The following is a 17,830-nucleotide window of genomic DNA, read 5'->3' as shown; positions in this document are numbered from 1 at the left end:
ACAGTAATGACGACTCCGGGGGCAGGATTTTCATTATTACCCGGAACTGAGCGGAAAAACGCAGGGGCGGAGAAAGTAGATAGGGATAAGGGATAAAAGTCAGATGATAATAAATGACAACTAACGATAATAAATGACGAGGAAACTAATCTAGAATTAAACAAAGGGACTCTACTGACGAGTAAACTAATCTAGTATTAAACAAAGGGACTCTACTGACGAGCAAACGAATCTATAAATAAATAAAGGGACTCTACTGAAGAGCGAACTAATCTAGAATTAATAAAATAGACTCTACTGACGAGCAAACTAATCTAGAATGAATAAAAAGGACTCTACTGACGAGCAAACTAATCTAGAATTAATAAAAGGGACTCTACTGACGAGCAAACTAATCTGAAATTTTTAATAAGTAAAATTTTTTAGATGCTGAAGGAGAAGTCGCCTCTTTAACATTTTATGTTTTCTCGACGTTTCGAGTCATTCTAAAGCTTCTTACACAAATATTTGAAAGAATATCTTTTGTCGTATATATATATATATATATATATATACTAGCTGACCCGGCAAACGTTGTTTTGCTAAGTAAGGTATATTCTAAACAATTTCTAGAGAATCAAAAAAAATTAATACTTTAAGTGTATAAGGATGCGTTGTTTGAATGCAATATACAATGAGGTATTATAAAAACAATAAACCCCATTAATTTGTCTATATATTTTGTCAATACAATCAAATTGGAAGTTTTATACACTTTCTACAGAAAACATAGTATAATCCAATCCGTCATTTTTGGTCTTACGAATTATTGATTACGTTTCAAGTTTTCAAGATTCTTTTTGGATTCTGGATTTTGTGTATAATTGTAAATAATACTACTGAGCTTATAAAAAAAATTCAAATTTCTGCGAGGAGTGTTACAAAATTTATTATTACTATCTATTTTTCGATAAATTTTAGAAAATTAAAACTGCGAAAATGTTATTTGACAAAATGTCCCTTTGATCGATACCAAATTTAGGTTCTGAATTTAAATAACATGAATAAAAATTAATATAACCTAGAAAATGTTTTATAATTGCCAATGAGTATACAATTATACAAATGAGATCTTTGTATAATTGTATTACTGCAACGCCAAAAAATGCATTTTCATATTAACATTTCAAAAAAGTTGATATTTTGAGTCTCAAGTAACACTTGCAGCCCTATTACATGATTTTACTGAATTTCTAATTTATAGCTGTTTTTGTCAGAAACATATGTGATTTTATATTTTTATAATTTAGTACACATATTAAGAAATAACATACTAAAATTTTGTAACTCTAGTATAACGTTTTATATTTTTAAATATTTTTCAAAATACTCATCAAACCGTGGACTTGCAACTATTAGAAACTAGATATGCAAGAGTGCATTGTTTACAAAATTGCACATTTATAGCTTTTTTTGGTAGAAATATTTGTGATTTTATATTTTTATAATTGAGTACATATATTAGATGATAACATATCAAAATTTTATAGCTCTAGTATGATATTGTATATTTTTAAAACATTTTTCAAAAGTACTTCTTATATCATATCCAACCGTCGATTCGCAACTAATAAAAATAGAGTATGTAAAAATTTTCAAATTAAAAATGTAAATTTTCTATGCGATTTTGAAATAATATCTCACCTTTCCAACAACCTACATTTTAGCACGAATTTTTCAAAACTAAGACTGGCCAAATGGTTTAGCCGTTTTCGAGTTTTACCGAATCATTTGATCGAGAGCTCCATTTTTATATTTAAGATATACATATACATTTATATATGACTTGTATATCATTATAAGTGCACGTTCACACTATATAATATTATATCAAGTCGTATATACACATAATGTACATTATGTAAATGAGTTGGAACCATGCTGCGAACATTTCTGCGGTGAATATCTTATGCGAAAAACATCTCAAACACACACACATTTATGTATATACATATATACATATATGTGTATATATTGTGTCTGTTGTCCTGTCGTGTTGTATATAGTTCAGATGAATGTATGTCCATGTCTGCTGTTGCTAGAGAATGGTCTACATAGTCTTCGTCCTCGTCGTCTTGTTTATGAATATGCATGGTGGAGCAATCTCCACCATGCTGCTTACATTAAATTATGTTTCCACCGTATGATTTATTTAAAATACATGTTAAGTTGCACGACGATACGACAATTACGACGATTACGACGATTACGACGATATTTTTAGCTTTAATCGACGCAAAAAATAATAATTTATACAACACCATAATTGAAAAAAATATGATATGCAAAAAAGAGTGCTACAACGCCAAAAAGTGCATTTTCATATTAACGTTTCAAAAAAGTTGATATTGTTGAGTTTGTAGTAACACTTGCGGCTCTATTACACGATTTTACTTAATTGCAAATTTATTGCTGTTTTTGTAAGAAACATATGTGATTCTATATTTTTATAATTTAGTACACATATTAAGAAATGACATACTAAAATTTTGTAACTCCAGTATAACGTTTTATATTTTTAAATATTTTTCAAAATAATCATCAAACCGTGGACTTGCAATTATTGGAAACCAGATATGCAAGAGTGCATTTGTTTGCAAAATTGCACATTTATAGCTTTTTTTGATAGAAACATATTTGATTTTATATTTTCATAACTCAGTACACATATTAAGAAATAACATACTTTAATTTCATAACTGTATTACAACGCTTTATATTTTTAAAATATATTTTAGGCCGTCAATTTGTTTACGTCAAAACGTTTACTAATGTTTTTGTATATAAATAAAATTACAATGGTGACACACATACCGTGTCGAAACGTACATAACCATAACCGTGAATAATATTTCTAGGGCAGTCAGAAATAACAACACGATTGCCCAAAGTGGTAAATTTTGAGAAGCCCTTTTGTAAAAAAAAATGTACTAAAGTGTGTAGGTAAGTTTTATCAAAAGTTTGTTCATTTAATCAGGTAAAATACTTGATAGTTTTATATCACAAAAAATCGTATCTTACATATAAAAATGGAGCTCTCGATCAAATGATCCGCTAAAATTCAAAAACGGCTGAACCGATTTGGCCAGTCTTAATCTTGAAAAATTCGTGCTAATCAGTAGGTTATCGGAAAGGCGAGATATTATTTCAAAATTGCGTAAAAACTTTACATTTTTAATTTGAAAATTTTTGTAGAAGCGTAATTTGAATAAAACAATGGACGGTGGCTAATACGTCAAATGTCAAACGCTTTTGACAGATGATGTTCAATTAAGTTTAATAAGATGTTTTACGTGAATATTATTTAATTACGATTAAATTGTAGTAAGCAGTTTTATTCGTAGTTTTATTTATATACAAAAACGTTAGTAAACTCTTTGACGTAAACAAATTAACGGCTTAAAATATATTTTAAAAATATAAAGCGTTGTAATACAGGTATGAAATTAGAGTATGTTATTTCTTAATATGTGTACTGAATTATAAAAATATAAAAAAAAAATGTTTTAACAGAAGAAACTAAAAAATTGCAATGCACACGTGTATACTCTATTTTTATTATATTAGTTGCGAATGGACGGTTGAATATGATATGAGAAGTACTTTTGAAAAATGTTTTAAAAATATACAATATTATACTAGAGCTATATAATTTAGTATCTTATTACCTAATATATGTACTCAATTATAAAAATATAAAATCACATATGTTTCTTAGAAAAACAACTATAAATTTGCAATTCAGTAAAATCATGTAATAGGGCTGCTAGTGTTACTACAAACTGAAGAATATCAACTTTTTTGAAATGTTAATATGAAAATGCAATTTTTGGCGTTGTAGCACTCTTTTTTTGCAAATCAATTTTTCTCTGAAAGATCTCATTTGTATAATTATATACTCATTGGTATTTACAAAACATTTTCTAGGTTATATTATTTTTTATACATGTTATGTAAATTCAGAACTTAAATTTGGTATCGATCGAAGGGACATTTTGTCGAATAACATTTTCCCAGTTATAATTTCCCAGAATTTATCCAAGAATAGATAGTAATATATAAATTTTCTATTTCTCAATTATAGACAAACTAATAGGGTTTATTATTTTTATAATTCCCCATTGTATATGGCATTCAAACGACACATCCTTATACATTTGGAGTATCAATATTTTTGATTCTCTAGAAATTGTTTAGTATATACCTTACTTAGCGAAACAATGTTTGCCGGGTCAGCTAGTCTATATATATATATATATATATATTTATATATATATATATATATATATATATACATGTGTGTGTATATATTTCTATTTTATACAAGGATTTTGTCGTCCTGCAGGAGCTCCTGTAATTATCCTCGAAGACTGCACTCCCTTTTATCCTGTTAACATCTTTGTCGGCACTTTTTCGTAATTATAATAAAACAGAATTTCCATCTTAAAATGTATATATATATATATATATATATATATATATATATACAAATACACCGCCGGAATGCTTTTTCATAATTATCCCGGAGTCGTCATTCCGGTTAAAGTGTTTACTCTAATTTTTTAGGTACATAGTACTACTCTTTGCAGGGTTTGTTCTTATTAGAATTAATGTTTTGTTTAAAAATGTCAAAGAAATATAAATAAAAAATTAAAAGAAATATAAATACAAAATATAAAAAGAATATAAATAATAATAATAGAAAATATAAAAAGACTATAAAAAGAAATATAAATAAAAAATGAAAAGAAATATATAGAAAAAAACTTCTACCCTATAAATCTCTACACCGTTACCAAAAATTTCAATTTCACTTTCCCTCATTTTTTTAAATTAAATCCCCTTAATTTGTTCAAGTTTTATTTTTTTTAATAACTAGATGTTTTCCTTTTTCTTATTTTTTCTCAAAATTCTCAAAGGGCCAATAACCAAAATTTACACAAAAAAATTTCTACAAACTCGTAAATATTCCCGTTTTAAATTATTTCACATGAGTATTCTCGTATTTGCGTTAAAAAAAAGTTTCCGCCCAAGAAAATTGTATCCAAAAGGCGAATTCGACTCCGGGGAGTTATTACTCCGGTGACGTCGCTCCGGGGAATGGCAGGGTCAACCTAAATGATGATTGGACACGATATAAGATTAAGGCAGGTCCGGAATAGGGAAACAAATGAGAGTGATAAATTTTGTAGATATTAATAATTAATGTGGGATAAACGCGAAGTCTCTAAATGGTGACCCCGTAGTACTTTTGCAATTCAACAAATCAAAAGGATATTATGGAATTATTTATATCTGTTATATAATTTTAGAGCGCGTTCTACATACACACATATTAGGTTGTCAAATATCTTCCTTCCGCTTTTTTGCTCTTAGTTTATAATACAAAAAGGCGGAAGGGAGATATTTGACAACCTTATATTTATACTAAATACAAATAATTCAAAATGCAATCTGTCAATTAGTAATTTGTTATGTTTAAAAACAAACATTTAAAGAATGTCGGGTTTACCAATTATATATGTATAGGGTCCGTCATATAACTTTTTTTTTTTGAAAATGCTATATATAAACTATTGAATATTTTCTCAATTTAAATCTTTTCTATTTGAAAGTGCAATCCTTCTGGTTAATAATCGAAAATAATTTAATTGAAATGGCTGTCTAACTTTTTAATGGATGTCAAAAATTCTAAATTGCTACCAATAAAAAAAAGTTATATGGCGGACCCTTTATTATAATAAATTTAAATATTTTATCACCTGTCTGGACTCCTGCTCCGCCCCTGTCGCCAAGAAATGTTTCTGAATTATGTTGGGCGCCAGTAATTGCCTGAAAAGTAATAAACAGGTAACATTAAATTAATTATTAACGAAATTGAATAAATAAATATTATATATATATATATATATATATATATATATCGATTCCTACAGATAGGTAGATGTGCTGATTAGGCAAAGGCAGGTCCAGCAGTTAAGGAGATAAAGAGCAAAGAGTGCAGAAAATACAATTCGAGTTTTTGAAAGAACGTAGTATCCGATTTGAATGATTTAAAAAACATTGAATTTGTAATGAATGGGAGAAGAGGTGATTAGCTTTTGGCAAAGGCAGGTCCCGCCATTTCGAAGATACAGAGCGAAATGTGCAAAAAATTGTGCTTGAGTAAACTAAGCGTCCGATTTGAATGACCTAAAAAACTTTCTGCTTGTATTGACACGTTGCTTTTGAGGATAAAAAATTATTACATTTTTTTTTATTTTCTATAAAATATTTTTGTAATTTTGGATTGAAAGTTCAAAAAATTACCCAGGCTAAGCACAGTCTAAGCGCCACTCTGGTACAAATGTTTACCCAAGTGCGTTTAGACTGTTCATGTAAAGGAGCGATTTTCCAATTGTGTGAAAAGAACTAACTAAAACTATTGAAAAATGTGAAAATGCCGCCAAGAAAAGCACAGTATAAGTGAAAATGTCGCACAGAATTATTTGCAAATGCGTTTAGACTGTGACTATACAAGAGCACTTTTTTGAATTTTGTGTAAATTAGGCAACAATTTTTTTTGAAATTGAATTCGAAATGAAATGACGATTGTTATTGTTCTGCAGATAAATTGATTTATGATTCAGATATAACAAACAAGATAGCAAAAAAATGAAAGTCACAGTATTTGTAATAATACTATGAACACAACTGAATAATCTACTGTGAATAATCTATGAATACCACACATCGATTAACTATGATCCCCACTCATTGCCAAATGCAATGCAATAGTCTCTCTAGGTTGTCATAACTATTCAAAGAAGTGTCAAAAAACGATCCCTAAGGGTCATTAGTCTCAAAATTTAAAAACCATGGTAAAACTATATGCGTCAAATTATCGATCAATTTTTGAATAATATGTGCATGGCTCTTGTAATGACTAATATTTACCCGGAGCATATATATGTGGCATGCATTGCAGTGGGTAAACCATCGCAATAATTTGTATTAGCTGTCCCTTTCACTTATATACCACATACCCCAATAATTCTGAAAATATTTTTTGGCGTTTTTTGGGCCAGCTAGTATATATATATATATATATATATAATATATATATATATATATATATATATATATATATAATTCCTATCCTCGATTCCCGTTTCCCAAATTCTTCCATATATTAACACGTACGGTGGAGAGACGTGCGCGGTCTTCCTAAAATTCCCTGATTGTATATTTTTCAATTCGAAATCTCGTTTGCAGCCTCCATTCAGACTCGAATTTTTCGTCGATGAGAGCCGACAGTCGAGAAAAACCCATAGACGTCCCAAACAACAAGACGTATATGTTGCCTTGGCAGGTGGAGACCGGGGCGAAAGTTGACAGATCGAAAATAATTCGGTTTTTAATTTTAATTCTAGCTAAAATTCTAAATAGATATTTTTTTTCCAACAATTACAATTATTTTTTCCCTTTTCTATACTTTTTTTAATTTTTGTTCTAAATTATTTTAACATTTTTCTACCCTAAGTATTTTATCATTACAATTATTTTCATGTTATATATTCTTTTTTGATACTTCTCTTAATTATCATTTTCCAGATATGGAACTCAAATAAAAATTGCATAACGGATATTTAAAAGATTTTTTTTACCATAAGAAGAATCTCAAGATCTACAAGCCTTAAATAAACTATTCGAATTTTATAACATTTTTTTCTTCAAGTTATTGTATTAAATAATACTAATGTTAGGCTTAATATTGTTTCATAGTTGTATTTTTACTGTGATTAATTCAATTAAGATAATTTATTTTCTGTAATTATTAAATTTAATCCTGTATCCGTAATATTAATATAAAAATAAATAAATAAAGCTTACTAATATACTAGAAATAATTAATTTTAACCTTGGAGGGTAGTTTATATAATTTTTAGAAATATGAGATAAGGTCCTTTATTCTAATTCCGCTTGATTAAGTTTTGTTTATTCACTTTTCATGTAAACATAATACGAACGTTGTCGTCCAATATATAACTTATTATATTTTGTCTATAAAATACTAAAACATTTAATATTTGATATTCCTCGAAAAAAAATTTATGGTACGGAAAGTTCCAGCAATTTGCCTCAAGGCACGATGCCATAGACCACTAGTTTTTATGCAAGAGTCTGCTAACTAGCAAATTAATTTAAGATATAAAGAGAAAAGGACTCTACTGGCGACCAAATTGAACTAGGCTATAAAAAAAGGACTCTACTGGCGACCAAATTGAACTAGGCTATAAAAAAAGGACTCTACTGACGACCAAACATTAAACCCGCTAAAAATCTTGGTCAAAATAGACTCTAGTGATAAGCAAATTAAACTAGGCTACAAAAAAGGACTCTACTGACGACCAAACATTAAACCCGACAAAAATCTCGGTTAAAATAGACACTACTGACGACCAAATTAAACTAGAATATAAAAAAGAACTCTACTGACGAGCAAACATTAAATCTAACAAAAATCTTGGTCAGAAAGAACTCTACTGACTAGAAAATTTAACTAGACTATAAAAAAGAACTCTACTGACGAGCAAATTAAACTAGGCTATACAAAAGCACTCTACTGACGACTAAACATCAAACCCGACAAAAATCTTAGCCAAAAAGGACTCTACTGACGACCAAATTAAACTAGGCTATAGAAAGAGGACTCTACTGACGAACAAACATTGAACCTAATAAAAATCTTGGTCAAAAAGAACTCTACTGACGAGCAAATTAAACTAGACTATAAAAAAGACTCTACTGACGACCAAACATTAAACTCTTTAAAAATCCTGGTCAAAAAAGAATCTACTGATAAGGAAATTAAACTAGACTATAAAAAGAACTCTACTGACGACCAAACATTAAATCCGACAAAAATCTTGTCCAAAAAGGACTGTACTGACGAGCAAATTGAACTAGGCTGTAAGAAAGGACTCTACTGACGAGCAAATTAAACTAGGCTATAAAAAAGGACTCTACTGACGAGCAAATATTAAACCCGACAAAAAATCTTGGTCAAAATAGACTGTACTGACGAGCAAATTGAACTAGGCTATAAAAAGGACTCTACTGACGAACAAACATTGAACCTAATAAAAATCTTGGTCAGAAAGGACTCTACTGACGACCAAATTAAACTAGAATATAAAAAAGAACTCTACTGACGAGCAAATATTAAACCCGACAAAAAATCTTGGTCAAAATAGACTCTACTGATGAGCAAATTAAACTAGACTACAAAAAGGACTCTACTGACGAGTAAACATTAAACCCAACAAAAATCCTGGTCAAAATAGATTCTACTGATGAGCAAATTAAACTAAGGTATAAAAAGAACTCTACTGACGAACAAACATTAAACCTGATAAAAGTCTTGGTCAAAAAGGACTCTACTGACGAGCAAATCGAACTAGGCTATAAAAAAGGACTCTACTGACGAGCAAATTAAACTAGGCTATAGATAGGGACTCTACTGACGATCAAACATTAAACCCGCCAAAAATCTTGGTCAAAAAGGACTCTACTGACGAGCAAATTAAACTAGGTTATAAAAAAGGACTCTACTGACGACCAAACTAAACTAGATTATGAAAAAGGACTCTACTGACGACCAAATTAAAAATCTATATCAAAAAGGACTCTACTGACAAGCAAACTAAATATTTCGACAGAAAATTAGAAAAGGAACTCTACTGACGATAAAATATTAAACCCGCCAAAAATCTGGGTAAAAAAGAACTCTACTGATGAACAAATTAAACTAGGCTACAAAAAGGACTCTACTGGCGGGAAATGATTCGGATTTTAATTCTAATTTCGACTAAAATTCTAAAAATATTTCATTCTTGCTGTTCAACGTCAAAGCAACCTCGTTTCCCTGATTCTAAGGGTAAATTATTACAAAATTCAGAGATATTCAGAGTTATTTCTGTGTTATAAACAAAAACATTTTAGAACAGACTCCTATGTAAACTTTTTATTGATATTGTTAATGAAATTACTCAAGTAGGTAATATTACAGTTATCCACCAAAATTTGACCAAATTTTTGCGAGCCTTGAATGCTAAATTCAATAAAATACCATTTACTCTAGGTGGAGATTTCAATGCCAAATTTTATTCTAAAAAATCTCATATAGAAATATCAAAAATCATATAGAAATATCAAATATCTTTGGGGTCTGATGCTTCTTGGGAAACAAATTAGTACACAAAACCCATGTGTCGATTATATGCACAGAGATGCATTCTTATCTTCTAAAGGGATTGATTTTTTAAGAGATAAACTACGAGACTCAGACAATTTTCTGACTGAATTTCTTATATAAATGTATGTTACCAGGTGTCCCTATTACCCCGTCGTACCCTAGATCCAGTATTATAATATATTCGTTATAAGTATATTCTGTATATTTGTGTTTACATTGCCTTTGCCGCCCTCTAATTCTGCTCGCTCGCATTTATTCCGCGCTGTCAATTTGTCTGAGCAAACACGACACCTCCGACACACGAAAATATACACACACACGTGCGTGTTATTATATTGACAGACATTTCTGTATATATATACACAAATATATACAAACATATACATATACACCTATCTACTTAAATGTGTACACGAAAAATCCTAAGAGGGATTTTCAACGCGCGATTTATATAGGACGACGGCGAGTCAAACTCGATTCGAATATTTTTACTGTCGCTTCAGTGTCGAATTAAATGTAAACGATAAATTTTATTAAGATATATATATATATATATATATATATATATATTAGGGTGGTCCTTAAAATGGTCATTTTCGAATTTCCTTGCTCCCAAAGATTCAAATGGTTCCAAAGTATTAAAAAACATTTCTCTGAAAGTTTTAGCTCTAAATTCTCTTTTAGACAGAACGTAATTCAATCAAAGTTTTGTATGGAAATAGCATGAAAAAAATTTTGAAAATTAAAAAAAAAACAATTTTTAGGTATAACTTAGCAACAAATGAATTAAAAGTAAAATTTAGTGTCATTTTTTGTTGAAAATTCGACGCTGTGCAAAATTTTTTGAAATTTTTAACTTCCCGTAGGGCAAGTTATAGTAATCGCAAAAAAATCAAAAATGAAAATTTTTATATATCTTTACGTTTCAAAGGTTTCTGAATATTTTGGCATACCTTAGAAAAAATGGATGTATGTGTGTGTGTGTCTGTGCGGATACAAATTTTCGTCGACGATTTCGGGAACACGGATCAACCGATTTGAATAATTCAAAAAACATTCGATTCGTATTGATAAGGAGACGTGCTGATTAGTTTTTGGCGAAGGCAGGTCTAGTCGTTCCGAAGATACGGGACAAAAAGTGCCGAAAACGGTAACTCAGTTTTTAAGAGAATGGAGCGTCCGATTTTAATAATTCAAAAAACATTTTACTTGTGTTGACAAGGTGAAGAACCGATCAAATTTTCATAAAGGCAGGTCTAGCGGTTTCGGAGATCTAATGAAAAAGGTAAAAAAAAATGCCATTTGGCGGTCAAAAATGATCATTAGACATATGCACATCAAATTATCAGATATTTTATAGAGATTTCAACAATAAGTATAATTTTGGTTTACATTCCTATGGGTTCCGTACCAATGTTTACGCGTTAGACGTCGACGCGGCGCTTACGCTGTTTGATATTTCGTTTTTATGCAGTTAAAGCAGTACGATTGCTTTAAAAAAAAGTTTAGATCTTTCAAAATATGTCAAAATAAAGAAAACATTTAAAAAAAAAAATTAAAAAAAAATTTAAAAAAAATATTTTTTTTTCAAAAAAAAGTAATTTTTTGTCTAATTGTTTGTCAATAATCTTATTTTTTCAAAATAAATTTTTTTCAAAAATGTTAATCGTTTTTAAAAAAACATAATAATTTTTGGTACGGAAAGTTCCAGCAATTTGCCTTAACGCACGATGCCTTAAATGCCTTGAGACAGAATTCCACTTACAGCTAGTTTCATGTTATTTCCATACGAAGTTTGATTGAATTGCGCTCTATCTAAATATTAATATTAAAAGCTAAAACTTTCAGAGAATTGTTTTTTTATCAATTTGGAACCATTTGAGCCCTTGGGGGCAAGGAAATTCGAAAATGTCCATATTGAGGACCACCCTAATATGTATATTGTATATATATACTACCTATCCCGAAAAACGCCCAGAAAAAAAATATTTTCAGAATTATTTGGGTATGTGGTATATAAGTGAAAGGGACAGCTAATACAAATTATTTACCTACTGAAATGCATATATATATATATATATATATATATATATATATATATATATATATATACGTGTATATATAAATGCTTCAGGCAAATATTAGTCATTACAAGCGCCTTGCACTTATTATTCAAAAATTGATCTACACGGATTTATAGATAATTTTATCTACTTTTCAATGATATATAATAACATATACAAGTTTGAACAAATTTTTTAAGAAATTACTTAAAATACAGGAAAATGCAGTGGAAAACCTAACTTCTTAGTTTACACAAGAAGCTCAGTATTCAATTTTAAAATTCCATCAATTTTTTTATTACAATTTTGTTCCAAACGACAAAAATTGTTGTACACAGATTTATAGATAATTTTATCCACTTCTCAATGATATATAATAATATATACATGTTCGAACAAATTATTTGAGAAATCACTAAAAATACAGAGAAATGCATTATAAAACTTGACTTCTTAATTTAAACGAGAAGCTCAGTATTCAATTTTAAAATTCAATCAATTTTTTTATGATAATTTCATTCCAAACGACTAAAATTGTTAAACACGGATTAATAGATAATTTTATCTACTTTGCATTGATATATAATAATATACACATGTTTGAACAAATTATTTAAGAAATTACTAAAAATACAGAAAAATGCACTAAAAAACTTGTCTTCTTAGTTTAAACAAAGTTTATAGTTTTATCATGATTTTATCGATGGTAACCTTTACGCTTCTAAATATAAGAATTGTGTTAGAAATAATAACAGATAAATTTGAGCTTTTTTATAAGCTCAGACTCAAAATTTAGTGAAAAACGTTTACAAAAGTCAGTCCAAAAGTTTCTCAGTCTATTATAAAATTTCATAAAAATCGGTCAAGCCGTTTCGGAGAAAAATTGCCCTAACACAATGATACGAAAACATCTGTTTAAATATAATTACATGTATATTTTATACTATGATATAAAAGTGCATCCATCGGTGACATTAATAATATTCCGTGCAGTTTTAGTTTCAAGCGTTTCAACAAAATTTTAAATTAATGTTCGCGACCGTGTCAAATGTCTGCTCTCGCTAATTACGACACTTTGTACATGTGTTTTTGCCCACTAAATAGAAATACACTCGAATATATATATATATATATATATATATATATATATATATATACATTTATACATACATACACGTATTTCTATTCAGAACAGTGTTTGCCAACGTTTTGAGGGAACGATCCACATTAACATTTATAAACTAAGAAGTCAAGTTTCCTAGTACATTTTTTTGTATTTTTAGTAATTTCTTAAATAATTTGTTCAAACATGTATATATTATTATATATCATTGAAAAGTATATAGAATTATCTACAAATCCGTGTATAACAATTTAAGTCGTTTGGAACAAAATTATAATAAAAAAATTGATTGACTTTTAAAATTGGATACTGAGTCACTTGTTTGAACCAAGATGTCAAGTTAATTATATTTTTTTGTTTTTGCTAAATTAAAAAAAAAAAGTTCAAACATGTTTATATTATCATATATCATTAAAAAGTGGATAATATTATCTAGAAAATTGTGTTTACCAATTTTAGTCGTTTGGAACAAAATTATAATAAAAAATTTGATTGAATTTTAAAATTGAATACTGAGCTTGTTTAAACTAAGAAGTCAAGTTTTCTAGTGCATTTTTCTGTATTTTTAGTAATTTCTTAAATAATTTCTTTAAATAATGCATATATTATTATATATCATTAAAAGGTAGATACAATTATCTACAAAATTATGTATAACAATTTAAGTCGTTTGGAACAAAATTATAATAAAAAAAAGATTGAATTTTAAGCTGAGCTTCTTGTTTAAACTTATAAGTCAAGTTTTCCAGTGCATTTTTCTGTATTTTTTATTAATTTCTTAAATAATTTGTTCAAACATCTATATATTATTATATATCATTGAAAAGTATATAGAATTATCTACAAATCCGTGTATAACAATTTAAGTCGTTTGGAACAAAATTATAATAAAAAAATTGATTGAATTTTAAAATTGAATACTGAGCTTCTTGTTTAAACTAAGAAGTAAAGTTTCTAGTGCATTTTTCTGTATTTTAGTAATTTCTTAAATAATTTGTTCAAACATGTATATATTATTATATATCATTGAAAAGTAGATAAAATTATATAGAAAATTATGTACAATAACTTAAGTCGTTTGGAACAAACTTATAATAAAAACATTGATTGAATTTTAAAATTGAATACTGAGCTTCTTGTTTAAACTAAGAAGTCAAATTTTCTAGTGCATTTTTCTGTATTTTTAGTAATTTCTTATATAATTTGTTCAAACATGTGTATATATTATTATATATCATTGAAAAGTAGATAAAATTATCTGTAATTCCGTATATAAAAATTTTAGTCGTTTGGAACAAAATTATATTAAAAAAAATAATTGAATTTTAAAATTGGATACTGAGCCTCTTGTTTAAACTAAGAAGTCAAGTTTTCTAATGCATTTTTTGTTAAATTATTAAATAATTCGTTCAAACATGTATATATTATTATATATCATTGAAAAGTAGATATAATTATCTAGAAAATTATATATAACAATTTAAGTCGTTTAGAACAAAATTATATTAGAAAAATTGATTGAATTTTAAAATTGAATACTGAGCTTCTTGTTTAGACTAAGAAGTCAAGTTTTCTAGTGCATTATCTGTATTTTTAGTAATTTCTTATATAATTTATTCAAACATGTATATATTATTATATATCATTGAAAAGTAGATAAAATTATCTATAAATCTGTATATAACCGTTTATAGTCGTTTGGAACAAAATTATATTAAAAAAATTAATTGACTTTTAAAATTGAATACTGAGCCACTTGTTTAAACCAAGATGTCAAGTTGATTATATTTTTTATGTTTTTGTTAATTTTTTTTCAAAAAATTTTTTTAAAATATATATATATATATATATATATATATATTGTGAAATATCATTGAAAAATAGATAAATTTATCTAAAAATTTGTATTTTTTTTTCTTAATTACTGCATCACCAATCTAAACAGCTATTTTATGAGATTATTTTTCATTATTATAACCGTAAGAAATATATTTTCAACTAAAAAAAAGATGAAAAAAATATTCAGTAGTTTCTTTTCCCACAGCATTTTCAAAAATAAAAGTTGGGAAAATGATTCGCAAAATCACATTCTAAACGCTTTTGCAAATATATTTGTACTAGCTTGTATTTTAGACTGTATCTAGAAACTTTTCAAGATACTCACAAAATATCAATATCAATAATATTCACAAAATTTTAAAAGAGTTTCTGTATAGTCACAATATAAAGGTAATTGCTAATATAATTGTGAGGAGTTTTCACTTAGACTTGTAATCTTTCTAATATTTGTTTAATACAGGGACCACCATTAGCGTTATTTTATTTGACAATACAAAGTATAATTTAAAAAATATATAATTTTTATTACTTTTACAATTTTATTTCAAATTTACAGACTGTAATGTAATATTTCGACCATAATTTGTCGTTTATAATGTCTTGGCGACTTTGAATTTCTTATATTATTTTTTTGGCATATTTTTTCTGGTGACTAATGTAATTGTTCGACTATGAATTGTGATCTATAATATCTTTAAGTCCTAAAACACAAAAAGAAAAAGAATATTTTGCCAAAATTATAGACCAAACATTTGTTCTATAAATAGAGTTGGATAATAAACGTATTTTCGTTCAAATTTGTGTGGTTTTAATTATTTTAAATTAACTAGGGGTAAACTCAATTCCCATACTTGTTCACAGGGGCAGTGACATTGAAAAGGTTGGGAACCACTGCTTTAGGACCTTGGCTTTCAAGTCAACAGAATTTCCATTTTCAAAATTTTATTTTACCTCTGGGGGTACTAAGCCCTAACTTTGGCTAGCACTGCCCTAGCCAGAATTTCGTTGCCAGCATCATGCAGAGTTTTTAATATATTCAAAAACTATTAATTACATTTTTCGCTCGCGCGACTTCGCACAGAGAAAATGCGACCGGAGGCGAATTTTATGATATTTTACAAGCGGATTTACAACGCTTGTAACGCCTGTAACGATTGTAATTAATAATTAAATTGTAAATAATTATGAATTATTTATTTTAACGATGTCAACCTTACAACTACTTGCAATTGGTAAAAATGCATTAGTACTAGAGATCACTTTACTGACTCAGTTTTTGTTCCGAATGACTAAAATTGTTATACACGGATTCATAGATAATTTTATCTTCTTTTCAATAATATATAATAATAATAGGTTGTCAAATATCTCCCTTCCGCCTTTTTGTATTAAACCAAGAGCAAAAAAGCGGAAAGGAGATATTTGACAACCTAATATATACATGTTTGAAGTTTTTTTAAAAAAATTGATCAAAATATTCAAAACCAGTTTGACATTTTGGTTCAAATAAGTGACTCAGTATTCAATTTTAAAAGTCAATTAATTTTTTTATTATAATTTTGTTCCAAACGACTAAAATTGTTATACACGGATTCATAGATAATTTTATCTACTTTTCAATGATATATAATAATATATACATGTTTGAACAAATTATTTAAGAAATTACTAAAAGAACAGAAACATGGACTAGAAAACTTGACTTCTTAGTTTAAACAAGAAGCTCAGTATTCAATTTTAAAATTCAATCAATTCTTTTAATATAATTTTGTTCCAAACGACTAAAATTGTTATACATCGATTTATAGATAATGTTATCTACTTTTCATTAATATATAATAAAATATACATGTTTGAACAAATTATTTAAGAAATTACTAAAAATACAGAAAAATGCACTAAAAACTTGACTTCTTAGTTTAAACAAGAAGGTCAGTATTCAATTTTACAAGTCTATAAATTTTGTTACATAATTTTGTTCGAAACGATTCAAATTGTTATACAATATATTGATATACTTATGTTAACAAATGTTGAGTAGTGTGTAGTATATAATAAATTCCTCAAAACATTTTCCTAGGAACAAGTTACAACGTTATGCCCAAAAAGTTAATAGATGTTACATTGAAAATAAAATTTAATTTTTTTTTATAATTCAAATTGTATAAAATATTGATAAAACATATTAATTTACTAAATTAATTATGTGAATGTTGACAAGAGTCTGAAATATGCTTATGAATAAATAAATAAATAAATAAATAAATATGTAAAACTTACGTGTTCAGTTCCAAGTCGAGCCGAAATTTGTGATTAAATGCCTTGATGAGTAGGGACGTCCTATGAAAGTGTTTACCAGTCTGAAAAAAAGAAAAACATAAAATTAGACATCATCGTAAAATAGAACAATTAGAATTAGAATAAGAATCATAAAATATTCTGAAAACAAAATCGATTTTTCAAATTAGACATCATCATAAAATAGAACAAATAGAAATCAATATCATAAAATATTCTGGAAACACAATC

The 17,830-nt window shown here is 27.6% G+C and overlaps 1 protein-coding gene across 1 annotated transcript in view; it reads right to left on the bottom strand.

The window, feature by feature from the left end:
* The window catches only part of LOC113386392, a 256,913-nt gene that overhangs the window by 54,762 nt on the left and 184,321 nt on the right, over positions 1–17,830 (bottom strand). The window contains exons 5-6 of the mRNA XM_026624172.1: positions 17,582–17,661; positions 5,802–5,871 (exon numbers count right to left, since the gene is read on the bottom strand). Coding sequence (XP_026479957.1) covers positions 5,802–5,871; positions 17,582–17,661 — 150 coding nt within the window. The remainder of the gene's footprint in view (positions 1–5,801; positions 5,872–17,581; positions 17,662–17,830) is intronic.

The sequence above is a fragment of the Ctenocephalides felis genome, unplaced genomic scaffold (genome assembly GCF_003426905.1).
Source record: "Ctenocephalides felis isolate EL2017-DRISC unplaced genomic scaffold, ASM342690v1 CF-g0.4_SCAFFOLD_03571, whole genome shotgun sequence".
NCBI classification, from domain to species: domain Eukaryota; kingdom Metazoa; phylum Arthropoda; class Insecta; order Siphonaptera; family Pulicidae; genus Ctenocephalides; species Ctenocephalides felis.
Note: the sequence above shows the minus strand (reverse complement) of the source record. Positions and strands in the feature narration are given on the sequence as shown.